Below are 27,475 nucleotides of genomic sequence, written 5' to 3'. Positions count from 1 at the left end.
GCAGTTCTAAGAGGAAAATTCATTGCTTGGAGTTCATTCCTTAAAAAAAGAAAAAAACAACAAATAAATGATCTCACACTTCATCTCAAAATCCTAGAAAAAGAAGAGCAAAACAACAGCAAAAGAAGTAGAAGGCAAGAAATAATTAAAATCAGAGCTGAAATTAATGAAATCGAAACAAAAGAAACAATTGAAAAAATTGACAAAACTAAAAGTTGGTTCTTTGAAAAAATAAATAAAATCGACAGACCCTTAGCCATGCTAGCGAAGAGAAGAAGAGAGAGAACTCAAATTACTAGCATACGGGATGAAAAAGGCAATATCACAACAGACACTTCAGAAATACAGAAGATAATCAGAAATTATTTTGAATCCTATCCTTATACTCCAATAAAATAGAAGATAGTGAAGGCATCGATAAATTTCTTAAGTCATATGATCTGCCCAGATTGAGTCAGGAGGATATAGACAACCTAAACAGACCAATATCAATTGAGGAAATAGAAGAAACCATCAAAAGACTACCAACTAAGAAAAGCCCAGAACCGGATGGGTATACAGCAGAGTTTTACAAAACCTTTAAAGAGGAACTAATACCAATACTTTTCAAGCTATTTCAGGAAATAGAAAAAGAGGGAGAACTTCCAAATTCATTCTATGAGGCCAACATCACCATGATTCCTAAACCAGACAAAGACACTTCAAAGAAAGAAAACTACAGACCAATATCTCTAATGAACCTAGATGCAAAAATCCTCAATAAAATTCTGGCGAATCGGATACAAAAACATATCAAAAAAATTGTGCACCATGATCAAGTAGGATTCATCCCTGGGATGCAAGGCTGGTTCAATATACGGAAATCAATAAATGTTATTCACCACATCAATAGACTTAAAAATAAGAACCATATGATCATCTCGATAGATGCAAAAAAAGCATTTGACAAAGTACAGCATCCCTTTATTTTCAAAACTCTAGAAAAACTAGGGATAACAGGAACATACCTCAAAATTGTAAAAGCAATCTATGCTAAGCCTCAGGCTAGCATCATTCTGAATGGAGAAAAATTGAAGGCATTCCCTCTAAAATCTGGAACAAGACAGGGATGCCCTCTCTCACCACTTCTGTTCAACATAGTTCTTGAAACACTGGCCAGAGCAATTAGACAGATGAAAGAAATTAAAGGCATAAAAATAGGAAAAGAAGGACTTAAATTATCACTATTTACAGGTGACATGATTCTCTACCTAGCAGACCCAAAAGGGTCTACAAAGAAACTATTAGAGCTAATAAATGAATTCAGCAAAGTGGCAGGATATAAAATCAACACGCATAAATCAAAGGCATTCCTGTATATCAGCGACAAATCCTCTGAAATGGAAATGAGGACAACCACTCCATTCACAATAGTCTCAAAAAGAATAAAATACTTGGGAATCAATCTAACAAAAGAGGTGAAAGACTTATACAATGAAAACTACAGAACCCTAAAGAGAGAAATAGAAGAAGATCTTAGAAGATGGAAAAATATACCCTGTTCATGGATAGGCAGAACTAACATCATCAAAATGGCGATATTACCAAAAGTTCTCTATAGGTTTAATGCAATGCCAATCAAAATCTCAACGGCATTTCTTATAGAAATAGATAAAGCAATTATGAAATTCATATGGAAAAATGAAAGACCCAGAATAGCAAAAACAACTCTAAGCAGGAAGTGTGAATCAGGCGGTATAGCGATACCAGACCTCAAACTATACTACAGAGCAATAGTAACAAAAACAGCATGGTACTGGTACCAAAACAGGTGGGTGGACCAATGGTACAGAATAGAGGACACAGAAACCAATCCACAAAACTACAACTATCTTATATTTGATAAAGGGGCTAAAAGCCTGCAATGGAGGAAGGATAGCATCTTCAACAAATGGTGCTGGGAAAACTGGAAATCCATATGCAACAAAATGAAACTGAATCCCTTTCTCTCGCCATGCACAAAAGTTAACTCAAAATGGATCAAGGAGCTTGATATTAAATCAGAGACACTGCATCTGATACAAGAAAAAGTTGGCTACGATTTACATACTGTGGGGTCGGGCTCCAAATTCCTCAATAGGACACCCATAGCACAAGAGTTAATAACTTGAATCAACAAATGGGAAATGGGGGAAAAAAAACAAGGGGGAGAAATGAATTACAGTAGATGGGGTAGAGACAGAAGATGGGAGGGGAGGGGTTGGGGGATAGTAGAGGATAGGAAAGGCAGCAGAATACAACAGACACTAGTATAGCAATATGTAAAACAGTGGATGTGTAACCAATGTAATGCTGCAATCTGTATATGGGGTAAAAATGGGAGTTCATAACCCACTTGAATCAAAGTGTGAAATATGATATGTCAAGAACTATGTAATGTTTTGAACAACCAACAATAAAAGTTAAAGGAAAAAAAAACTTGTATGCAGCTAATAACATGACCCTGGGATGTGCAAAGTAAAAATTGACAGATCAGTAAGAAGAACTAGGCAAATCTATGATCAAGGCAAGACATTTAAAAAAATACAGCTCAGTTCAATAATTAATAGATCAAATAGTAAAAAGTTCATTAAGGAATAGAATTTTTTAATATCTTTATATTTATTTATTTATTTTTAAGTGGTGCTGAGGGTCAAACCCAGGGCCTCACGTATTCGAGGCAAGTGCTCTACCACTGAGCTACAACCCAACTCTAGGGAATAGAAATTTTGAAAGCACAATTAGGATAAATCTGAGGACATGTGTAGATCATTGCAATTCAGGATCCAATTCTTTTCAAAGACATATAAAATATGGAATAAAAATAACTATATGTTAGGCTATAAAATAGCATCAACAATTTTCAAAAGAGTTATGTCTATGTATAATTAAGTCATAAGTTAATAACAAAAATAATACTAGAAAAACATTTTTAAAAAATATTTTTCTTTAGTTATAGATGCACACAATGGCTTTATTTTGTTTATTTATTTTTATGTGGTGTTGAGGATTGAACCCAGTGTCTCACACGTACTAGGTGTGCACTCTACCACTGAGCCACAACCCTAACCCAACATCATATATTTTGAAAAATTCTTACTCACATTCTAAAATGACCCCTGGGCTAAAAGCTGAAATCATCATGGAAATAAGAAAATATTTAAAATGGAACAGAACTTGTGAATATTACTTAGAAGAAAATGTATGACCTTAAAATACTAATCTTAGAAAGGAAGCCTCCAAATTATGAACTAAATATCTAACTTTAAAAGACAGGCAAGTAAAAACAGAATAACTCCAAGGAAAATAGAAGGAGTAAAGAAAAAAAAGTAAGAACATAACAAAAAATAAAACAAGCACACAATAGATATTAGTCAAACCAAAAGTTATCTTTTTAAAAAAAATTTTATTTATTTATTGGTATGTGGTGCTGAGGATCGGACCCAGTGCCTCATGTCTCCTTTTTTTCCCCTTCAATCTTCAATCGTTCTTCATTCTCCACCTTTCATGATGTTGAAAAGAATCTCAGTTTGGTTTTCCTGGAGATGGCTAGAGAGAGGCCATGGGTTTGGGAAACGAAGTCCTAAGGGTGATGTGCAATATGGTTTGCAGCTCTTCTTTTCTTGAGCATAAGTCTGTATCTTCCCCTTTGGATCTGGGCTGGACTTGAGACCTGCTGTGGACAACAGAATGTGATGGAAAGGGTGTTATGTTAATTTGGAGCCTACATCTCACAAGGTTTTACACCCAACCACTTGTTCTCTTGGGACACTGCCCAAATACCACGAGTACAAGCATGGACTAACCTGTTAAATGATTAGAGACTACTTGGTCCAGGGACAAGCCTGTCTGACAAAACCATCCTAGACCAGACAGCACCTAGCCAATCTATCAGATTATTGCAGGTACCTAAAGGAGCCCAGCCAAGACAGAAGGAAATGCCCTGAGTCCAGCCTAAATCATGAACTCACCAAATCATTAGCTAAATAAGAGGTTATGATTCTTAAGCCACTACGTTTTGGAATTGTTTGTTACACAGCAAAAACTAACCAATAAACCTGCCTCCCAGCTGGCAAGAGTGTGGTATAGTAAACACAGACTTTGATGTCAGACAGACCTAGATTCAAGTACTACCCTGGTTGCTTATTACTGTGTGGTCTTCATCCGATTATTTCCTCTGATACATTTTTAAAATGGCCATAACAATTATGTTGGAGTAAATAAGAAACACATACGTTGGAGTAAATAAACAATTCATTTAAAGGTAGCAACACAGACTAGCACATAATAGATACTCTATAATTGAGTTTCTGTCTAACAACCAAGGTTCACCTTCTTAAAGTTCAAGGTGTAGGAGGTGCCATTATTCTGGGAACCAAGTCTTCTTCACTGATTGTGTGTCATTTGCTTTAATTTGTCAGATAAAACATTCTTTAAACCATATCTTGACTATTTTTATTACCAACAATTTCCATTTGCACTCTTCAACTTCTATTTTCCTAAAGACTAAATAGTGCCTATCCCTGCAGGACATTGATTGATGATAACCTTGTTGTTTTGCACTAGAATTCTCTAGAGATCTGAGGCACAAAGTTCTGTAGACACAAAAGCACAAAACGAATCCCACCCATTCCTTTAAACAAAAGTTATCGCGCTGCCAAATGCTGCGGAATTATATAATTATCAGTTTTGCTTGTTAGATAATTGTGCTTTTTTAAATGCTTTCCTGAAAATAGCCCCTTTTATAAAAAAAATCTGTATTTGCTACCTTTTCTGACTTACAGATAATTTAAGGGGATTTTTGTCTGATTTTTCTTGTTGCTAAAATGCTGCAAGAAGAGAAAAAATTCACTTTTAAATTATTAAAAGTGAACCAGAACAAAGTTTGACATTTTTTTTCCATCTTTATTCTCTTCTCTAACACAGAATAGACTGTTTCATTTCCCTGGGTCTCATGTTCTCCACCCACACTGAGTATAAGTGGGATGGTCTAAAGATTCATGGAACAGTTGCAAAATTCTTGAAATTTCAAGCCAATAAGTTCTATGCACATATAAACCACAAGACAAGGACTCGTACAAGGCAATGGATATCAAGACCCAGCCATGACTTCACTGCCCTACGTGGCAAAAAGAACTGGGCCGACTTTTTTGGTCTATAATCTGTTTATTCAGGAATTCATTTTGTTTTTTAAATCAGGTCATTTATGAAGGTTGGGGATTTGAATTGTTAAAGATGAAAGGAAAAAAAAACTAGGAGTCATTGTTACTGTCTAAGGGTCTTGGGTTTGTTGTTTCCGGCTTAGCAAAGAATCGAAAAACAGGACACAGAGATGGAAAGGAAGCAGCAGGTTTATTGCAAAAGTGACAATAACAGACTTCTCCAAAGAGAAGGGAGGCCCCAGAGCCGGGAGTTTGGTGGGGAAGTTTGGCTTGTTCTTTTATGGTTCCTGGAATTTCCTCCTTTTTTTTTTTTTTTTTAATCTCCTCCTCTCTCCACTTTCTCCTCACCATTGATCACTGATGTCCCCGCATCTATTATAGTTTTTCTATTGGATCCTCTGCTTAGGAACATGATTATAGAATTGTCTATCTAATTGGGTCCCCAGCTTGTGTTCACGAGCACTTCTAACAGCAAAGTTGACCTCACTGGAAGACCCTCTCTGTGCTTCTTTGGTCTTGGCCTGCCCCTGACTCCCTCAGTCTTGTCCTGGCTGCCTAACCCTAACCCTTCTATATCTCCCTTGACATGACAACTAAACATAGGGTTTTTTTGTTTATTTTTGTTTTTGTTTTCTTGGTATTGGGGCACTTTACCACTGAGGTACATTCCCAGCCCTTTTTTATTTTTATTTTTGAGAGAGGGTCTTACTAACTTTCTCAGGGCCCCACTAATTTGTAATTTGCTGACTTTAGGTTTTTAAAATATCATGGTTTAAAAATAGTACAATGCTTGGGCTGAGGCTGTAGCTCAGTGTCAGAGTGATTGCCAAGCATGCGTGAGGCACTGGGTTCGGTCCTCAGCACCACATAAAGATAAACGAATAAAATAAAGGCATTCTTTCCATCTACTACTACAAAAAAATTTTAAAAAATAAAAATATTACAATGCTTGATATTAAAAAATCAGAACGAATAGCAGCCATAGTTTCAGATCAGGGAGTAGAAGAGTAGTTCTGTTTTTGTGGTTCAGGGTCTGTATCTGGTATCTGGAGTAGCAGGCCAGTCTCTCTCTTTGGCTGTGTTCTTTTCTTACTCCTTACTTCTGCAACATCACAATTTCTGACACTCAGTTTGCCAGCAGGTGTTTGATAGCTCTGTTAGTTGGTTTGGATACTGGATCTGCATTACCAAATAGAAACTGGGGAGCAATTTCTCACTCAGACTCTGTTAGGTGAACAGTCACATGGCACTCAGCCCAGAAGGTGGATGACTGAGCTGGGAAGGAAATGCCACTTGCATTCCTATTCTGCCCTTGGTTGATTTCGTCCTGGCAAAGAATTTCTTCACGGTCCAATGCAGTGTTTGAATGTGGTTTTTAAACATGCTTGGAAATATGTTCACTTCCCTCTGTAATGGATCAACAACATGAAGGGCTGGGAAAGACTCAGAGATGGAGTCATTTGTACCACAGTCCGATCAACTTATGAAATTTTGATATCTTTGATATTTTCAGTTGTGATATTTGAGCCTTGATGTTAGAAGCTTAGCTCCTTCAAGACCCTGAGTATATCATGGATACTTGCCACTTGGAATCATAAAAGAGATCTTTTGTTGTTGTTGTTGTTATGTTGTCTGTGACACACATAAAACATTTTACAACCTCATCTTTATGTCCATAATTTGTGTGAGCACACTTCTTGACTGTGATCACACTTGAGTGTGGGAAAAATCAGAGTTGTTCTTGTTGGCCATTTCCCTTGCAGCTTGCTGAGAAGGCTGATATTGAGTTACTGTCTTTGACCGTGTTCAAGACTTTCACTAGCTCTTTTGACATGGTGTGATGACCACAGCATATGCTGTTGACTGCTGACTGTTCTCTGTCAATCATGCTGTGGATGGATTAGCTGCCAGGCAGGAGGAGGCCCTTAACCATATGGGAATTTTCCTTTTTGGTACCCGTGTGGCTGATGTTCCATTTGCCCTGTCCCCCACATGTCTTTCCAGTTTACAATACTGCTCCCCAAAGCAATCTTTTCTCCTGGAGCATGAAAGTCATTGAGTGCTTCTCCCTCATGCTTGGGTGGACAGCTGGATTATATTTTCTGGTGCTTTGTCATAATCTAAGCTGGAGTTAATTTCTGTCACACATGCACAGTACAGATTGCTCTTTCCTTTTGTATCCACTGATTTCATGTGACTTTCCAAATTGCTGTTTGATAAGTGTTATGGTTTGGATGTGAGGTGTCACCCAAAAGCTCACTTGTGAGCCAGTGCAAGAAGGTTTGGAGGAGAAATGATTGGGGTATAGCCTTAACCTATTCAGCAAATCAATCCCTGATGGGATTAACTGAGTGGTGACTAGTGGTAGGTGGGTGTGGCTAGAGGAGGTGGGCACTGCGGTCATGACTTTGGGGTATATATTTTGTATCTGGAGAGTGGACTCTCTTTCTCTCTCTGCTTCCTGATCATCATGTGAGTTGTCTCCCTCTGCCACACTCTTTCGCCATGATGTTTTGCCTCACCTTGAGCCCCGAGAAATGGAGCCAGCCTTCTATGGACTGAGACTTCTGAAACCATGAGCCCTCTAATAAACTTTTCCTCCTCTATAATTGTTCTGGTCAGGTCTTTTAGTCACAGCAATGAAAAAGCTGACTCAAACAATAAGACTCTTTTTTTTTTTTTTGTACTGGGGATTGAACTCGGGGCAATTAACACTGAGCCACATCCCCATAACTGTTTTGTATTTTATTAGAGACAAGGTCTCACCGAGTTGTTTAATGCCTTCCTAAATTGCTGAGGTTGGCTTTGAACTCACAATCCTTCTGCCTCAGCCTCCTGAGCCACTAGGATTATAGGCATGCACCACCTTGCCTGGTGATAAGACTATTTTATTAGTAGACTTTTCTACTCTCTGGCCAGGCATGACTTTGTCATGATTTTGTGACTGTGTTTTCAAGATACTTAATTTTTTTTTATGTGTTTAGAGTACAACTTAGATTTATGTATCTTCAGTTTTAGTCATTTGTTTTGGCTATAAATTTTTCTGAACATCCAATATATTTTATTCTTTTTAATTTTCATTCAATACATTTCAGTGATCAATTGCACTATTTTCCTATCACTTCATGGATTGACTCCCACCTTTCCATCGTGTTTTTTTTTTTTTTAATTATTTATGTTGCCCAAGCTGGTCTTGAACTTCTGGGTTCCAGTGATGCTCTTGCCTCAGCTTCCCAAGCTTTTATAGCTGGGACTATAGGAGTGGCCATGGTGCCCATCAGCCATTAATAATGAATTTATCAGTTTCATATTGGAAGGCCTGATTTATTCTAGGGCAGCGAGACAATTAGTTTACCTGTAACAGTGGCTCTGTCACTGTACTTAATTTGAAAATGATGAAAAGTATAGATGAATTCTGCCATTTTGGGACAGAGTTTTAAGACAGTTCTTGAGGTTAGGATTTAGTAGATTGATGATCCAGTGATGGTCAGATTTTATATCTTCTCTATTGAACCATCTGTTTACTTAAAAAAATAAGAACATAGGCAAATAAAGAAAGCTTTTATGACTGTGTAAAACCATATGGTAGTTTTGAGCCTCATGCATTTGTCTTGGCATAGATAGATCTATATTTGTGAATTATATCGGAGTTTTTTCATGATTTACACTTGAAATGTTAGAATGACCAAAGCAATCCATTTTCTTCATCCTTTTTAGGTTTTTTTAATGAAAGCATTCAGATTACTTTAAAAATTAAGTGGAGTGAAATAATAAAATCATCCCTTAAATTATCAGAGCTGCTGTTGAAATTTTTAGATGCTCTTTCAAGATCTGAGACTGAACTTCCAATTTTTAAAATGTTGAACAAAAACATCTGCCCAAGATTATACTAAAAAAGAATGACCCCCAAGTTAGACTGTGGCATGGTCATTGAGCATGACCAGTCACAGTCTAGAGTGGGCTCCATGTCAACATTTGGCAGCACAGTTAATAGAAATTCAGTCATAATCTAGGTAAAAACAAAAACAAAAACAAACTGAATTGGTTTGAGAAATTACCTCATATTTTCCCAGACACTCAACTTTTATGACATTATATCAACATTCACACATCACACATATACTTTAGGGTTACAGTCTAATTAATTCATGCTATGTCTTAAAAAAAACCAGAATCGTGGTACTTCCTTTCATAAGGATATGATTACTTTAAATTTTTTGTTAGACTGTGGATTTAGGGATTTCTGAGGTTAGGGGGTCACATTTATCTTGTTTAAAATATATGTTGCCCTGATATCATTTGTTCTTCATTGTTTGAGGATCTTTATGTCTTAGGTGCCTGGCATAGTGTCTGGAACATAGAAGACATCCCCAAAGGGCTAAACAAATATTTATCCAGTGAATAAATTGACCAGGCAGCAAGGTTTGGTGGCAGGAGCATTGCTTTGCAACAGACATACCTGGATTCCAGTTTTGCTTCTGCGACTGATTAGGCTGTTTGTTCTTGAGTGAGTGTCTTAGGCTCTGTGCTTTCATGTTCCAAAACAGGAGACAGTCCTGAAAAAATGGCAAAAATGACTCTATCTCAGAGTTTAAAACAAGTGACCCTCTACTAATGCTCCTGAGAGTTCAGAATTGTTTTCTCTCCTCCCATATTTGATTTCTTCATTTGGTAAGGATTTTGAGAATGTTCAGAGGAGGTGGGTAAATCATTGGGTCAAAGATGGAAAGGGTTAGGTTAAACCAGGGTGACCATCTTGAACTCGAATGAGGAACTTTTATTTTGTTCCACAGTAGTTCTCATCATTATTAGACATATAAATAAGTGAATTTTGGTGGTTAGCTCTTCTTCATTCCATGCAGGACAGAGCACAGATATGTGTGGACACTAAGGAGGGGGTGGGTAAGCTTTTTCTGTAAAAGACTTTGTGGACCAGACAGTCTCTGTCTCATCTACTCAAAAGCAACACAGACATTATGTATATGAATAGTCATGGTTTTATTCCAATAAAGCTCTATTAGTAGACAGGGGATTAGTTTGCCTGCAAGGTCCATCCAGGCTGCAAAGCAGTCAGCCCTTCAGTACATGTAAGGATCTGTTCCCTTTCTCTCTGTTTATCCTTGAGGACAAGCTCACCCATATATCAGGTGACCCTCTATCCTGAGACATTAAGATGAGTAGGAAGAATTTATAAGGGCCAAATAAATCTTGGATAAACTTATTTAAACATTTTATGTAATAGAATTTGATCTCGTTATTTAAGAATGCCTTTATAATTTCAGTTCCAGAATGTTTCACAGGTAAGTCTGAACAAAAATGCATGTGTATATGCTTGTTTCTAACTTTGTATGACATCTTATTCTGGGATCTTAGGATTGCTTTATTTATTATCTCTTCTTTTTTGAGGGCAGGTTTGGTAATTCAGTGAAATTATACATAATATTGTACTATGGTCTAGCTTTTTTAGATGTAGCCTAATTTCATTTCTTTTAAACTATTATGTTTAATTACAGGCAGTGTTTTGAGAAACATTAAATTTTAAAAGTATCATAGTATTTTATAATACTTGAAATCTTGCCTTGAATCTACTACTGGACTGAGAATCTTTTGGACTTTTCTTTTCTCACCATTCCACATTTCAAAATTGATTAGTAGTTTTAAAAATAATTCTGTATTCTTGCTGTACTAAAGAACAAATATCTGCATCTTGCTTTCACAGCGCCGAGTGGCATATTTGTGGACATCAGGAGGATCCAGATGGTAACTTTACTAGACATTGGGAATAAAATGATTTGTTTAAAAGCAGGAGCTTGTATCCAGGAAAAGTGCTAACGTATTTTAGATATATTCCTTAAATCATGTCCACACAGAGCTGATACAGTTTTCTCAAATATGCATTTACAACAGTCACAGGAAATCCCATATTATTTTATCTTAGGCAGCAGTTTTGACTTCATCTTTGAAACCTCTCAATAGAACAAACTCAAGTCAAATAGGACCAGACTCGGACATTTTAGCTGAGTTCAAGGTAGATAAGAATCACTGGCTGGATGGGATGTACCCCTGACTGGGTCAGTTGTCAGCCTTGGGGAGTGATCAGATTGGCCATCATGTAGTCATTTCAAACACATTGGCCCACCTGACTTTCCCATCCTTCTGTTGGTGATTCGTTTTGGGGGAAGGAACAGAATAGTTAACTGATGAAAAACATGGGCTTGAATCATAGCTTGGCAGAGGAGGTGATGTTCGAGTAAAGACTGCATGTGGGCAGATGGAGCAGCAGCGTATGAAAAGAGGTGGAGGCCAAGGCCAAACAAGGGATTTGCACTAGCTGGAGCCCAGAGTAACCAGGGTGAGTGGTGGCTGATGAAGGTTGAGTGGGGTACAAGACTCAATGTTGAAGAGCTTTGAAGATCATAACAGAAGGTTTAAATTTGAACTTTTAAGAAACATAGAACCACTGGAGGATTTTAAGTGGAGAAATTATGCAATCATGTAGATCTATATAGAGAAAGATTTTCGTGCCTCTGGTAAGGCTGATGATCTGGGAGTAAGGCTGGAAGGGATGAAGCAATGTGAGGGAGGAAGTGGTTGGGATGGTCTAGATGCTTGAACCAGGCAATGGCAGGACAGTAGGAAAGAAGAGGGAGCAGAGGATTTGGTGACTGTGGAGCTGACATTCATTTATGCATGTATGGCTTGAAGAGCTAAAAATAAGACCAAGAATCCAGTAGGAGGGACAGATTTGGGGGGAGAAGATGAGCAGGTTTTGGGAGATGCATTCTAAGAGATATCTATGAGATGTCTTTGAGGAGTTGTCTAGTAGAGACATCTTGGAAGAGAGGAGATGAGATCAGTCTGAAATTGAAACCAAGGGCTTAGATAAGATCGTGCATGGAGAACTACCAAAGATACGAATGAAAAAAAAAAAAACACAACAACCCTGAGGAATACCTATGTATAAGGACTGAATAGAGGAAGAGAGACCCACAAATCAGGGTGAACTGGAAGGAGTCAGGGTAAGACAGAGTTTCAAGAAGCTGAGAGCATCAGGATGGTCATAGCTGCAGTGAGATGAAACAAAACAGACTGAATTTTGTTTACTGTGGCAATGCAGCAAGATAAGTCAGATCTCAGCAGGCCTGAGGAGCTCTGCAGAAGGGCGTGAGCACAGATGGAGAACATGAAGTAATCTCTTATGAATTTTACCTGGGAGGGAAGGAGAGAAGGTGACATCTGGGGTGTGAAGGCACATAACAATGTCCTAGGAGTATGATGAGAAGATTGAGAAATGCACACTGTGAAGTCGTTAGAACAGTGAGCTTTGCTATAGGAGGTCCTGGATATCTCCCCTTTCTTAGAATCTCCATCTGGAATAATCCTGGTGATTCAGAGAATAGGGAGCTTTCTCCTGGAGGCTGCATGATCTCTTCATCAGTTTCTTCTCCAAGTCACTCCTGAATGCATAGTGGTATCCTGGTTAGATTTCACCTCTGGAAGTGGTTCCAGCTCTTTCCTCAACTCGAGCTGACCTGATGTCCTGGATATATTAGTCAATTTGTCTGCTTTATGCAATTCCTCCTGTTTCCAGGTTTAAAATTCCCTATGCACTTCAGAAGACCCATTATTCTATTCTTATTCCTCTATCTTCTTTCTTATTGTGCCATGGCTGTTTGGACCAGAGCTGGACTTCTACCTGACAGCCACAAATCCAGTATCTGGCCAGTGGTGTAAGTGTCCTGATTAGAATAAATAAGCTGGACTAAGCATATTCTTTCCCTGAAGAAACTGGATTTTGAGATGTAGCAATTGTGGGGGATGTTCAAGAGAAAGGTGGTGAAGTGGTTGCCAAACTGCTTTGGGTTGTCCTTGAGATATTCTTAAAATGCCTTGTGCTCCCCTGCCACCTAACCTGAGCTCTTTGAGTAAAAATTTTGCTTATTTGTAACCAAAATAGCCCTGGCACCTTTTCTAGACTGCCACCGCTATTGTTCCTTTCTCATCAGCGATTCCAATGAGTTCCTACTTAAGTGGCCCACTAAAAGCATGATGTTCCTTTTCTGTCTTCTATTTTACATTTAAATGAGTGCAAATGTGTGTGTTTAATGTTTCTCATAGTGTGAAAATAAAATGGTCTCCTTTTTTTGAAGGATGGATACAAATTATCTTCTTCCAGGGAACACTGTATATTCTGTTTTAGTGTCTTAAACATAACAAGGATTTATTCTTTCTTAAAAGAGAAATACAAAGTTAATAGGTCAGGGTTGGTGGGATATTTTCATGATGTCATACGGGTAGGGTCTCAGACTTCTATTTTTATGCTCTTCAATCCTTAGGACTTGGCTTCTACTTTCAAGATCAGTGACCCAAGAAGGATGATAGAGCTCCAGTATCATCAACCATTATATTTGCTTTTGTTGCAATAATCCTGATAAGCTAGCCTTGAACTCAGTGGCTTACAACAATGAGTATTTTTCTGTATCATTCCAAGGTCTGTTAAGGTAGCCCCACTTCAGGCTGCAGGTCAGCTGGATTTAGTTGCAGGTTGAAGTTTAGGCCTGTGGCATCCTTATGAACATGCTCCTTGGATCACTAGCTACTTAGACTTTTGGCAGGAGCTTAACCAGAGGGTATATTCCTAGCTTCTGTTTACATTATATCCAGTAACAACATCCCATTAGCCAAAGTAACTAAGATTTCCAAAACTAAAATCAATGCAGGGAAATGCAATGGTTTGTAAGTATAAAAGTGATGCTGTGGTTTGGAAATGTCCCCTGAAGGCCAAGGCTTGGTCACTGGCCTGTGGCACTATTGGGATATGGTGGAATCTCTAGGAGGTGATTCGAGTTAGGTCATTAGATGATGACTTTGAAGAGGATATTGGGACCCAGGCCCCTTCCTATCTTTTCCTTTGCTTCCTAGTCATCAGGAGGGGAATAGCCTCCTCTGTCATATGCTCCTGCTATGAGGTACTGTGCTACTACAGATCTAAAACAAGAGGGCCAAGTCATCATGGGTTGAAACCTCTGAAACCACGAGCCAAAACAAACTTTTCCTGCTTTAAGTTGATTATCTCAGGTATTTTGTCACAGTAATGGAAAGCTGAGTAACGTAGGAGGGTTGTTTGTTCTATTAAGAGATGGAGGGAAGAATTGAAACCACAATACCACATACCACAGACATCATGACTGAATGCCAAGACCAATGAAAGGGGTTGAGATGAACAATCAAATGTATCTATCAGAGGCAGCAGTCTCTTGAAGGAGTCAATTTGCAAGTCCCACTTAAAACTCTCAGTTAAATTCAGTGGCCAGAAACTTTCCATATGGCCATTCCTGACTTCAAGGGAGGCTGGTAAATATATTCTCTATTGCAGGGTTGCAGTGTGCTCAGCTGAAAGCTAGAGTTCCCTCACTAGGTCAGAAGGAGAAAATTGGTAATGAGTAAGCAACTAGCAATTTCTTCCACAGTGTTCAGTAAGATGCATTGTGTCTGTTTTAATCAGTTTTTTTTCTGCTGTGACGAAAAGACCTAACAAAAACAATTTTAGAGGAGGAAGAGTTTATTTGGGGGCTCATAGCTTCAGAAGTGTCAGCCCATAGAAGATTGGTTCCATTTCTCAGGGTTCTAGGTGAGGCAGAGCATCATGGCAAAAGAGGCTCAGGACATGATGATCAGGAAGGAGGGAGGGGAGAGAGAGAGAGAGAGAGAGAGAGAGAGAGAGAGAGAGAGAGAGAGAGGAGAGAGATATGCATGTGAGAGCAAGAGTGCAGTCCTCACTGCACAAAATATAAAACCCTAACAGTCCCCTAATTCCCACCTCCTCCAGCCACACCCTACCTGCTTCCAGTTACCACTCAGTTAATCTCTATCAGGAGATTAATTCACTGATTGGGTTAAGATTCTCATAAATCCATCAACTTACCTTGAAACCTTCTTGCGTTGTCTCACACATGAACTTTTGGGGGACTCCTCACATCTGAACCATAACACTACCCCCCACTCTTATGAAGTAATATTGAGTTAAGATGTTCACTGTGACTGCTTAATAGACACCTTTTAATAAATAAATGATGACTACTATCTAACCAGAATTAAACATTGCTGGACTGCTACTTTTGTAAGGAGAAAATAAAAAACAAAAACAAAAAAATATCCCCAAGTCATTTGATTTCCCTTGACAACTCAGGAGATTTCTCCTTCTGAAACTCAGTTTATTGAACTTTAATTTACTCCTAAAATATAAATGATAGGGCCAGGTAGAGTGGCTGTTAAAGACTTCTAAAAAGAAAGTGAGTATCCCAAGGACATTTACCTCCAGGGGAGTTTCCCAGATAAACTATTCCTCCAGATTTTGCTAACTCTCAACTTAAAAATTACACTTTCATTTTCCTTTCTTCCTTTTTCTCTGTACTATTTATCACCATACTTGATTATTTTATGATCTATCTCTTATCAATAGGAGGAGGATGACCTGAAGGCAGGGCATTTGTGATTTTGTTCACTGTTGGGGAAGTGGATTGCTGAAAATGGTCCTTGATGATGATTTGGAGTTGTCTGGCCAACAAACCAGAAAGAATTAGGAGTTCCAGTTCTCAGAGTGGTTTACTGGGGTTGTTGCAGCTCTTTTATGACCTTAAAGCAGTCATAAAAGACAGCTTAAAGCTTGGAAAGATATTAGGTCCTACCCACCAGCAGCTGAACAAACACGTGCCAGTCTTCTAGACTTCTTGTTAGGTGTGATAAAGAGAAAGAGGCTCCTGAAATCTGGGAGTCATTCTGATGCTATCATCTCTGCCTTGATGTTCTGTGGAGCATAAACACTTTCTCAGAACAACAACATCAGACAAGGCTGCTCTATCACCTGATTGAACAAAGCAAATCTATAATCTATAATCATGACTCCTGTCAGTCCGAGGCCTGTTGAGAGGTGGGTACAGTTTCTGTGCACTCAACATCCCTCCTAGACAGGGCCTGGGACTGTGCAACTCCTGGGACAATTGCAACTCTCTGAATTAGGTATGCAGTGCTGAGAAGGGACCATTTCACAACAATCACAACAACCCAAGGAGTCAATGAGCAGCCTCAGGTGGTACCAAGAAGCCACGAAGCTGGAGGAACATTCTGCAACTTGTTTCTGACAGCAGGGAGAATATTGGTGCCAAGAAGGATGGTGCAGTTGGGCTGTCTTGGAGTCTAGCGATATGTGCGGTAGCTAGACAGAACCGGTTGGGGGGGAATGTTGCGGAAAGTCTGACACCCTCATGGCGGGGAGGGGCAAGGATTGCAGGGGTCCCAGGAAGACTTTTGAACTGCAGCCCATAGAAAATGAGGGTAGTGTGTATGATCAAAACCTGGTCCTGCCAGGTCCAGCTGGAACTGCGGCCGGAAGGAGAGAGGGCTGCACCCCGCGGGGCGGGGCGGGGCGGGGCGGAGCCTCTGAGGGGTCCCCTGGGGCGGCCTTTGGGAGCTCACAGGCTCAACCAGGGATGTGAGCTCAAGTTCAAAGCCCGGCTCCGCCTGGCCTCCTGGGCCAGGCGCTGCGCTCACAGCCCAGCCAGCGCTGGGAGGGCGGCTGCGGCTGTGCGCGGTTGCTAAGCCCCGCGCCCCCGGAGACGTTCCCGGTGGCTGTCGCTGGGCGCGACGCTGGGCGGGCGGCGGGAGCGAGAGAGGGAGCGCCAGCGCCGGCTCGTTGCTGCTGCACCTCGCTGCTCCCTGCCTTCCCGCGTCCGCTCGGCCGTCGAGCCTCGTCCCGCGTGGCCACCTCTGAGCCAGGCTCGCCCGGAGTCCGCCGCTGCCGCGCCATGCCGGCTGCCACGCCCGCCCCGCGCCCGCCGCCGCCCCCGGCCCGGCCGGCCCCCGGCTGCCCAGTGCGGCCTGCCCCTGGTAAGTGCCGCCGGGTCTGGGCGCCTCCTTGGCGGGGATGGGAAGACTTAAATCACCTTACGTCTGGACCAAGCTGGGTGCGGGATGGGGCAGCAGAGCCAGACCCCGCAAGGTTGCCCAAAGCGTGTGTGTGTGTGTGTGTGTGTGTGTGTGTGTGTCTGTGTATGCGCTTGCGTGTGTCTACACCGCCTGGAACTCGCTTGCTAGAGGGGTAACGCTGTCCGAAGCTGGTTTCCACTCCTCTGGCAGCCAGATGGCCCTTCATGGGAAACGGTCTGGGCATCCTGCGGGGTGTCACAGGGTTGCAGAAAGAGAGAAGGCGCCAGGGTGGGGACTGACATTTATTGAGCATCTCAATGTGCAGGCACTTTACCTAAAGTTTGCCTCATTTCATCCTTTCCACACACCTGTAAAGAAGGGGGCATTAGCTTCATTTCTTGGATGGGAAAACGGAGGCTCCCAGAACTACTTTGCCTAAGATTGTGTCACTTGATAGTGGTAGAACTGGAACTTGAATCTGGTCTCCAAAACTCTGACCCATCTAAAGGAAAGAAAACTCTCGGTAGAACAGAGGAAGAGACACAACAGAAATGAAAGGCGATTAGGAAAAAGACTACAGGCAGAGCATTTGGAAAATAACAGAAAAAAAAAAGAACTAGGCTCGTGAAATATCTCTTTAATTAATTTCAAATATAGGTCCACATTTACGCTTTCTTCCACGTCTGGCTCTGGGGGCGAAGTGTGGTGAGGAAGGGAGAAGACTAGTAAGTGCTGGGCAGAGGCGTTTGGGGACACCTTTTCAGAGTATCCGCCTGCTTGGGTGTTGGGGGGGGGGTGAGGAGAAGTTGTGGAGGGAACTAGGTTATTATTCATTCCTGACAGTTAGTCATCTCTCCACCTTACCCCCTCCCAGTTGATCCCGTTTCCTTGCCTTTTCTTGATGCATGTCTGAGAAGACAGTTGTCAAATTGGAGCTGGGTCCCACCTTCATCTCTGGCTCTCATGAAATATCTTGGCACTAGGTGGCCCTGCACTTTGGGGATTATGTCAGGAGCCATGAAATTGGTCTGTGCTACTGCTTACAGAGGTGATCTGCTGGGTTAATGCTGAGCTAGTGATCACACTGAATGAGGCATCTAGAATAGCAGACAAACATTAGGGCTTACCCTTAGGCAAGGTAGCAAAAAACAGGGGCCCCAGAGAGACAGAAAAGAATATTGGGTTTGGCTGATAGCCCAACTTGAGAAAAGCATTTCAGTTTAATATTTGGATAGCTTCGAGTGGTGCCAGGAAACGCTTCCCTGGAGAAAAAAATAGAGAAAAAGCAGAAAGCCACTTCTGAAAAAATGCACTGTAACTTTTTCCTTGATATTTGAAAGTTCTTTGAGGCTTATTTCCCCTCCCCCTTATACCAGGGTTTGAACCCAGGAGCATGCTACCATTGAGCTACATCCCTACCAACCCCCTCCTTTTTTTTTCCTTTTCTTTAAATTTTGAGACCCCCTCACTGGCTAACTTGCCAAGGGTGTCCTTCAACTTGTGATCCTACTGCCTCAACCTCTTAAGTAGCTGGGATTACAGGCATGTGCCCACCATACCTGGTAATCCATGTCCTTTCATGGAGAGCTTTGCAATCTTTGTGCACTTGGATGCCCTGAGTACTTTGACTCTCGATTTTCAGGACTCTCCATTTCTTTGTTGGAGGATGACCTGGGCTGCAGGAACTTGCTTTGTTTGTGGGAACTGAGATCAGAGAGTGCCTGGAAATTTATAACTCCTCTGGGGGCAATCCCTACCAATGACTGATAGGTGATGAGTATTCATAGTTCAGCTTCGAGGTCCTTCCCTGGGACACTCTGAGGTGTGATAGTTCCTGTTTTCAGAGATTTTTTGTGGAGTCACATCAAATTGACTTCCACGAGTCTTTGAGTCTTTGCCTGGTATACTTCTCTTTCTTCAACTCACTTCTTCATTCCCCTACCCTTTTTGCCTAGGAATACCTCTTAGTATACTTTCAGAGGAAGTCTTACTCAGGATCTGATTCTAAGGAACCCAAACAGAAACATAGACCCTTCTCACTCTTCTCACTCAAGTAACTGGTGACCTGGGCTTGTCTGTATGTTGCCTTTGCCTGAATTCACAAGAGGTGTTCCCCTCTGGGTGGATGGACCCCTGTGTCCAGGCACCGAGTTGGCAAATAGGGGCTCAGTACCAGGAGCCCTTATCAGTGTGCCTCTGACTGTGCACATAGTACTTAGCATTCTGGGAGGCACTTTGAATGTTCAGAAAAACAAAGCCAAATGGAGAGTAGTTCAACAGTCCCAAGGTCTCAATTCTAGGTTTTTTTTTATCCTCCTTTTCCCCAGTTCAAGGGAAATTTCCTTTCCATGTGTTCCTGGATATTTGAATATTTCAGGCAGATGTTGTTCTTTTCTCTGGACCAGCTGGAAAAATGCCTTTGCATCTTTCTAAAGCCAATGAAGAGAAGGAAAAGGGCTGTCTTAGCCAGTGAAGCCACAGTAGCACAGGCTGCTGTGGGGTGGTGGTGTCTTGTCGGGGAGGGTGGGCACATTTCTACCAGCCTGGCTTCCAGGGCTCCCAGGGACACCCTGTCTTGACGGTGGGGTCACTATAGCTTAGGTGGCAGCTTTAGTTGGAGGTTTTTGCTTGATGGAGTTTCTTTTCTTTGGGTCCAGGGGCCCATTGTCTCTGATAATCCTGAGTTTCCCCACCTTTTCCTATGGTGGTTGCCTGTTAATGTCTAAATTTGGCCCATCTGGTGGTAGAGCAGAGCCCCCTTTAAAGATGCATATGTGGGGGAGTTCTTTGAAAAGGATGCTTTTGTTAACTGCCTGGTAATATATATAGGTCAGAAAAGGGAAATCCAGGGAAAGTGGAAAAATGGGAAGACATCTGTACTAGCAGTCAGGGAGGGGTGTTGGGTTCCATTCCCAGAGATCTGAGGCCTCTAAGTGACTTGGGGCAAGTCCTTGAACTTCTCTGGGAACCTCTGTGTCTTCACCTTTATTTATTTAATAACAGTTGTCCAGCTGTGTGTTATTTGATGTTCAAAGAGGAAATATTTTCATTGACTCATCAAATAGTTATTGAGCAAGCTTATAAAATCCTTACCTGGGGACAACTGGCAGTCTCTTGGGGACAGTGGTATATGCAGAGGCATTAAGATGTGGGTAGTAAGTGAGAGAATTGAGATAAACACCAGGTCAGTGCCTGCGTGAGGGGCCCGTGAATGTCTCTAGAGTTGCCTGGACTGGTCAGGAAGTCTAAGTGTCACAGAAATTTGCAAACATCAGGATGCTTTATAATGTGTGGTTATCCATTTAGGGCTCTTGACTCCATCAGAAACGGGCCCTCAGATCCTGGGTCTGACATTGGAAAGCCATGTAATCCAACCACTAAGTTTTCTTATTGGTAAAGTGGGCTTGTTTAAGATTTTGCAATATGAAGCACTTATCTGATATTACAAAGGAGGAAAGTGTTATAATTAAAGTAAACTTTTAGGCTGAAGAGATTCCATTCAACTACCTTGGGCCTGTACTCTTCAAATACTTAGGGGCCTTTGAATCATCTGGGGATCCTGTTAAAATGCAATTCTATTTAGAAGGCCTGGGAGCCTGAGATCCTGCTTTTTTCAGTGGCTCCTAAATCTTGTAGTTTTTGCTCATTTGGGGACCACATTTTGAGCACAGGGCCTTAGGCCAGTCTTTCCTTCCCAGGTAATCTGAATCCCTTGAACAACCCTGTATCTGGGGAGAGATAGAAAGTTCAGGCCTCCTGGGCAGGTCTGTCTAGAGCTGGGTTGGAGACAGCTGAGAATTTCTGTCCTTGAGTAAGATGTTGTCCCTGGCAGGTAACAGATCTAATTCAACTTCCTTCAGATGCCTGAAGGACCAGGAAGAATTCAGTTTTTTTCTATGTCCTGGTACGAAGTTCTTTCTGGCCAAATGGTGTCCACTTTTGCATGCTGAGCCTGAGGAGGTACAGGTGAATAAACCACTGGGCCTATCACAGTGTGGTGGGGTGGAGTGGGGTCAGGCATTGAAAGGTGTAATTATGACATGATGAGATAAGCATTCTGTAGAATTCATGGATAATGGAGAGACTGGTTTTAAGTGATGGAAAAGGGAGGAAAATTTCCTGGTGGTAATTATATCTGAACTGGGTTTTAAAAGATGAATTACAATGACTGGAGAAGGAGGGCAGATGTATCTGGGGAATTTCATTCGAGGGTTAAGGAACAGCATGTGCAAAGTAGGGTGCTGTGGAACAGCTTGATGTGTTCATGTCATTGAACTAAGAGTCCTGGGATATGAGGTGTTGTGGGAAGGGCTTAGTTCCTGAAGCTGGGTTGGTCAGGATAGGCTAATCTCTGCTGCAGTAACAAATTGACTTCATCATCTTAGTAGCTTAACCCAGGAAAGATTACTTCTCACTCACAGTATGTGTCTTTCACAGGTGAGTAGAAAGCCCCAGTTTGACATCTCACCACCTGGAATATAAGGCCTGTGTAGTCACCAGTGCCACAAAAGAGTGGGACAGTTGCTGTCTTCTATCTGCCTCCTCTGGAATGAATGCATTGTTGTTTATATCCACACTTCATTGGCCAGAACTAAAATTGTGAGGGGCCTTGGAATTGGTGATGGGTGGAGAGGAGATAGATGAAAAGTTCAGAGAACATCATTCCTTTCCACATTTGCCTGAAGCCAGTTTCTCAAATGGGAGTAATCTTTGGATTTATTGAAAGAGAGAGAGAGAGAGAGAGAGAGAGCGAGAGAGAGAAGGAGCTTGTAGATGCCTAGTATTAGATTAAATTATTTTTATTATAAAGTAATTCAAATACATAGTAGCATTAAATACTTCTAAACTTGTGATGCTTAGAGCTCTCCTATGATCATAAAACCAAAACACATATATAGATAAAATACCAATACAGTCACAAACTGCATTTGTACGGATCAATGTGCTGAATTTAATGTGATAAAATTTCATTTTCATCAGTTTCTCCTCTGTATATTAAATCTGATTTGTGATTTTTCTCTTTAGCCTGTGATAATTAAAGTTGCATTTTATAGTGACGACTACATTGATAATTTAAAAATATTTGATAATGCAAAATTTGATTATAATATGAGATCATTTAGATAGTCCAGGTTAATTAAAAAATTGTCATGAAATAAAAAAAAAGAAACAAAAAAAATTGTCATGAAGGTAAAAACATAAAGTTAAACAAAAAATAAAATTTAGAGAACTTTTGGACCTTCTTGAATGTCTGAGGATCCCCCAGAATTTGAGGAACAGGTGGAAAATAGAGAACCATTGGCGTGCCTCTCAAAGGGGAGAGAGACAGAGAGAGATCAGCTTAGTGAGTTGGAGTCAGCACCTAGGCCAGGGTGTGCGGGGGTAGGTGAGGAGCAGGTAGGAAAGCCAGAGACAGCAAGCTGTGGAGATGTCAGGTAGAGGTAAGATGTGATGAGGGTGGGTACCAAGGCGGTAGTTTGAGGAATGGGTAAGTAGGGGCACTAGATTTGAGAGGCCTGTCTTGATCAATTCCAGAGCTGCAAAAGCTCCAGCATTCTGTTTACTGATCCCAAAGAAAGAATTTGAAGGGCTCAACAGAGAGGGAGAAGGTTTGGGCCTTTGATTACTCATGTGTTCCTTGGGGGCTGCTGGTAGAGACAATGTGGAGGGCCAGGCTGCTTCTTCGAGCAGCGGGAATATAGAGCATAGGTTGTGTGCCCACTGTGAAGATGGATTTCTTCAGATGTTTTATGAGTGCATTCCTTTACTTTACAATCAAGGTCGCTCTGCTTTGATTCCCCACTGTTTCAGTCAGCTTTGTGTCACTAAGACCAAAAGACCTGACAAGAACAATGTAGAGGAGGAAAAGGTTATTTTGGTTTATGGTTTCAGAAGTGTCAGTCTATAGACAGCCGACTCTGTAGCTCTGGATCTAAGGTGAGGCAGAACATGATGGTAGAAGGGCCCAATGTTCTGCAGGAAAGCGGCTCAGGACACGGCAACCAGGAAGGAGAGAGAGAGAGAGAGAGAGAGAGAGAGAGAGAGAGAGAGAGAGAGAGAGAGAGAGAGAGAGAGAGAGGCGCGCACAGGAGAGCGAGCTCTGTTCACTAGGGACAAAATTTGTACCCCCAAAGCACACCTCCAGTGACCTCCTTCCTCCAGCCACACCCTACCTGTCTGCAGTTACCATCCAGTTAATCCACATCAGTGGATTAATCCAATGATTAGGTTGCAATTCTCGTGATCTAATCATTTCACCTCTGAATGTTCTTGTGTTGTTTCAAACATGAGCTTTTGGGGGATACCACATATCCAAATCACAAGACCTACCTAAAGATTGGAGACAAGGGAAGTGGCCAGTTTTCCTTCCCTTTGACCATGTTATCACATTCTTTGAAGTCCTTCTTATGTCGCCACCAGGAACAAATCTGTCTATGCACTGGCTGGTTATCCCAACAGAACCTGAGGAACCCATGGGTCTTGGAGGTAGGCTGCATATGGAAGATGATGGAAGGGAAGAGGAGTCAGGGTGACTCTTTGTCATGGGGGTCTAGAGTGATACGCCAGTGATTAGGATGAAGACTACAGGTGTGCCCAGCAAGGACAAAACAGAGCAAGACCACAACCCTCTGAGGCCATTTCCATCATCCTGTCTTTAACTAACATGCGCTTTCCTGAACCAGTTTTGGAGAAACTGTCGCACCGTGTGGTGTCTATAGTTCCTCTAAGGAACATTGAATTCGTGATCATTAGGATGATTTGAGCAGCTTTATTAGCTTCTCTCTTGTGCCTGTTTCTTCTGATCTGCTGGAGTAGGTTCTGGACACATTTTGCCCAATTAAGCACTATTTTTTTTTGGTCTTTTACTTGTTTCAGGAAAGTGAAAAAAAATAATTATAAGAATTGCAGATGCTTGTGAGATATAAGCTGCCATGCTTATAAAGTGAGATGAGTTATCTGCCCTCAGTGTTCAAGAGCTCACTTTCCACCCTGTTCTTTTAGACAGAGATGCTTAAAATTCTCCAAGGAGTGACACAGCACAGGTTCATTGATCTCTAGATAATTACATAACGAGGACAATGGAAACTTCACACTTTGGGGAAGTGGAAGGCAGAGAACACGAAGCCACACACACACACACACACACACACACACACACAAAATTTGCAAACAAGATAAATTCATGTAATTTTCTAGAGTGAAATCTTGTGTTCATTACATTTTCAGTATTAGTTAAAAATCTAACAGTGTTTCCTCTCTATAAATGATTAACCTAATGCACTTACTGATGGAAGTGACAAGGCACAAGCTGCCCGAGTGGCTTTTACTCTCCTGTTCCCACTTGTGATGAACTTCTACGCTCTCTTGGTCTTGGCACAGGGGTCATCTTTCATAGGCCACTGAGGCCTCTGGGGAGACATATGTAATTTTTTTTTTTAAGTTTTTCCTGTGACTTCTCAAATCTCTTTGGAACTTGTGATTAAAGTTTTGTGATCAAGTGAATGTCTGTCACCCCCAGAGACCACATGCTCCTTGAGGATAGCACTATGTCTTCTTATCCCCAACTAGGGGAGCATTTTTCCTTAACAGCAGTTTCCACACCTTGAAGCTGCTGCAGGGCACCCTATAAGAGGCGTGTTTGGATCTCAGAGTTGGTTGGAAGAACAGATTTCGTAGCAGTAACAGCTGTGATTTTAGGAGCTTCTCTTCCAGGGATGGGTTCAATGAGGCTAGTTGTACAGTTTCTTTCAGATGTTGTTTGGTTTCAGATGGCTGCAGCCAGAGTTGTCTGGAGCTTTCGTCTCTACATTGATGGCAAAGACTGTTGATCTTGCCAGATACCCATTGCTTACCTTCTTTAGCAGATGTTATCAGTCCCTGTCCATGGTTCCTGACCACTCTCACCTTTCTTGTTCTGATGTTTCCCGCTGCAAGCCACTGCAACCCCATTGAGGGCCTTCTCTGGTTGCAGAGGTGGGATTGGCCCATTTTTGGTGCAGGCAGGGAGTGCTGGGCAGTTAATACACCTTGGAGCCATCCTCAAGTGCTACTAGAAAGGACAAGTAGATAAATATCAGTTTCCTTGCTCCTCTGGTAGGACTTCAAGGCACACTGAGGCATGTGCTACCCAGCCTCCCTGGAGATTCCCAGCAGAACTGAGCCCCGGTTGCCCACAGCAGTGGGCTGCTGGCTCACATCACTGTTGTGACTCCTTCAGTGCTTCTGGGGTTCAATCCCCCAGGTGGACTCAAATCTTTGTCTCAGGCTCAGCTTTGGGGAGAATCCAACCTAAGGTGCTTCTGGGTTGGTTGAGGTCATGTGACCATCTCCAGCCAGCAGATGGTGGGTGGAAGTGCTGCATATCATTTCTCACGAAAGGCAGGTAAGATCCAGAGCACTCTCCCTGTCTGGTCAGTGGCTGTGGCAACCCAGGAGCCGCATATTTTGGATGGGGGATTGAGGCTGCATGTTTCATAGGGAGAATCTGACATGGGAGGGCTGCTCAGTGCACACTGAATTCATAAGCAAGAAATTTGGCCCTTGAGTTTTTTGGCATTTTTTTCAGTTGAGGTACCAACCTACCTGACACATAGCCTCAGGACTGCCCTTTTGGGGTGCCACCATTTATGTCAGCTCAACCTACATCCTGGACTGATCCGTAAGAGCTTTGGGAGGTCCTACCTGTGATCTATGTTAATGCTACCCATTTCCAAACTCCTTCCTTCTTCTGTTGTTTGATAAATATTATAAAAGTAAAATTTATGCTCTTAGTTCATCCGGCAGTTATTTTGGTATTATTAGTGAGATGAAAGTCCACATTCATTTCATTTCTAATTTATTAACTAATTGTTTCAATATTGAATAAAAATTATTCTGACCTTCCTGCTTGGTTTGTGATCATCTTTTATTATACATTAAATTGTTATGTGATGTTGTATCTATTTTGGGGCTACAGTTTTTCTTTTTCCTTGAGTTCTTGTGCAAGGACTGAGACACTGTAATTGTAGTTCTTTAATATATTTTACGACCTTCATTACTCATTACTCATCTCCTTGTTCTCCTTCAAAAATTGCATTAGTACTGAAATTGCATGGAACCCACAAATTACAATAGGGAGGAACTGTATATTGTTAAACAAGTGGTTTTAACATGTCAGGACTTCACATTCTAGAATGGACAGTCATTTCCATGGCTTTTCGTTTCTCTCACAGTTTAGTTGCCTTCCTTATGTTGATCATGAATATTTCTTGTAAAAGTTATTCCTGGGAATTTTCTATAGGTTGACCTTGTAATTTTTTTTTTAGTTTTTCCTGTGACTTTTCAACTTATTGCAGTTACATAGAAAAGCTTGTGTGTGTATATGTGTGTGTGGTGTGTGTGTGTAAGTCTTCCAAAATCTATAGAAAATTAATATCTAAGTAATATAAATGTATATAATTAAATTTTTTTTGCCTTGTAACTGACCACTTTCTAACTCCATTTTGAAGTAAAAGCACTTGAAACAATGTCCTGATATTCTATGAGCTCTAATTGCCTTTCCAGGTAGCTTAAAGTATATAAAAGGTATGTCCTGGAATTGGGATAAATTCATGGAGGGAGGGAGCAATACAAAGAAAAGGCACACAAAGGAGTCGGGCATTTGGTAGGAATCACTGGATCTTGTCCCCACTGACCAAATACAGGATTATAGGAACCATGAAAACAAACAGCTTGTGTTCATAATCTCCCACACACTTAAAACCTCCTGTAAATGTCTCAGGTCAGAGACTTCACTAGCCTGAACCTCAAAGTCTTCTCCTTAGACAGTTGGCACTTGTCAGTAATAACATCTTTATCTTTGGAGTCTGGATAATAAGAGACGATGTCAGAGGCAGCCGCCTTCTCATTGATGTTGACAGGTTGAGCCTGGCAGGTCTGACTGGTTAACATAAAAGTAAATGAAAGGACACCACATCCCAGATCAGGGTCTTACCCGTGTGCCATGTAAAACCCAAATCATTGGACTTATTCATTTAAAAAGAAAAACGAATAAGAAGTCAAGTGTGCTAGATTAGAGCTCCTTTCTCTCTTTGGAATTTGGGGTCAATTGATGTGCAAGTGTTGCAGAACTTCCCAGTAATTGGATTTATGGGGAAGTTCCTGGGTTCCGTGGTGTAAGCATATAATGCTTTGGGGTGCCACCACTTATGTCAGCTTTGGGAAATGAAGGCTTTTCAAGCTTTTTCTCTAATGTCATTATATTAACTTAGAGTTCCAATGAATTGATCATTTTCTACAAGGACAGTGTAACCAACCATGTTTTACAGATTTCAAAGTTGGTATTTTCCAAAGATGTTCTGTAGTGTGAAAGGAAAACATTCACCCTAAAC

The 27,475-nt window shown here is 41.3% G+C and overlaps 1 protein-coding gene across 2 annotated transcripts in view; it reads left to right on the top strand.

Annotated features, from left to right (window-relative positions):
* The window catches only part of Dclk3 (doublecortin like kinase 3), a 63,952-nt gene that overhangs the window by 5,795 nt on the left and 30,682 nt on the right, over positions 1-27,475 (top strand). The window contains exon 1 of one of the 2 annotated variants that reach the window (XM_046437433.2): positions 16,652-17,066. The exons of the other annotated variant lie outside the window; for it this stretch is intronic. Coding sequence (XP_046293389.1) covers positions 16,985-17,066 — 82 coding nt within the window. The 5' untranslated portion in view covers positions 16,652-16,984. Of the gene's footprint in view, positions 1-16,651; positions 17,067-27,475 lie in introns of those variants that run through there. 2 annotated transcript variants of the gene reach the window in all.

Source organism: Marmota monax, unplaced genomic scaffold (assembly GCF_021218885.2).
Source record: "Marmota monax isolate L192 unplaced genomic scaffold, Marmota_monax_Labrador192_F-V1.1 WCK01_AAM20220418_F8-fsc00021, whole genome shotgun sequence".
Taxonomy (NCBI): Eukaryota; Metazoa; Chordata; class Mammalia; order Rodentia; family Sciuridae; genus Marmota; species Marmota monax.
The sequence above is the reverse complement of the archived record's forward strand: the minus strand, read 5'-3'. Positions and strand labels throughout refer to the sequence as shown.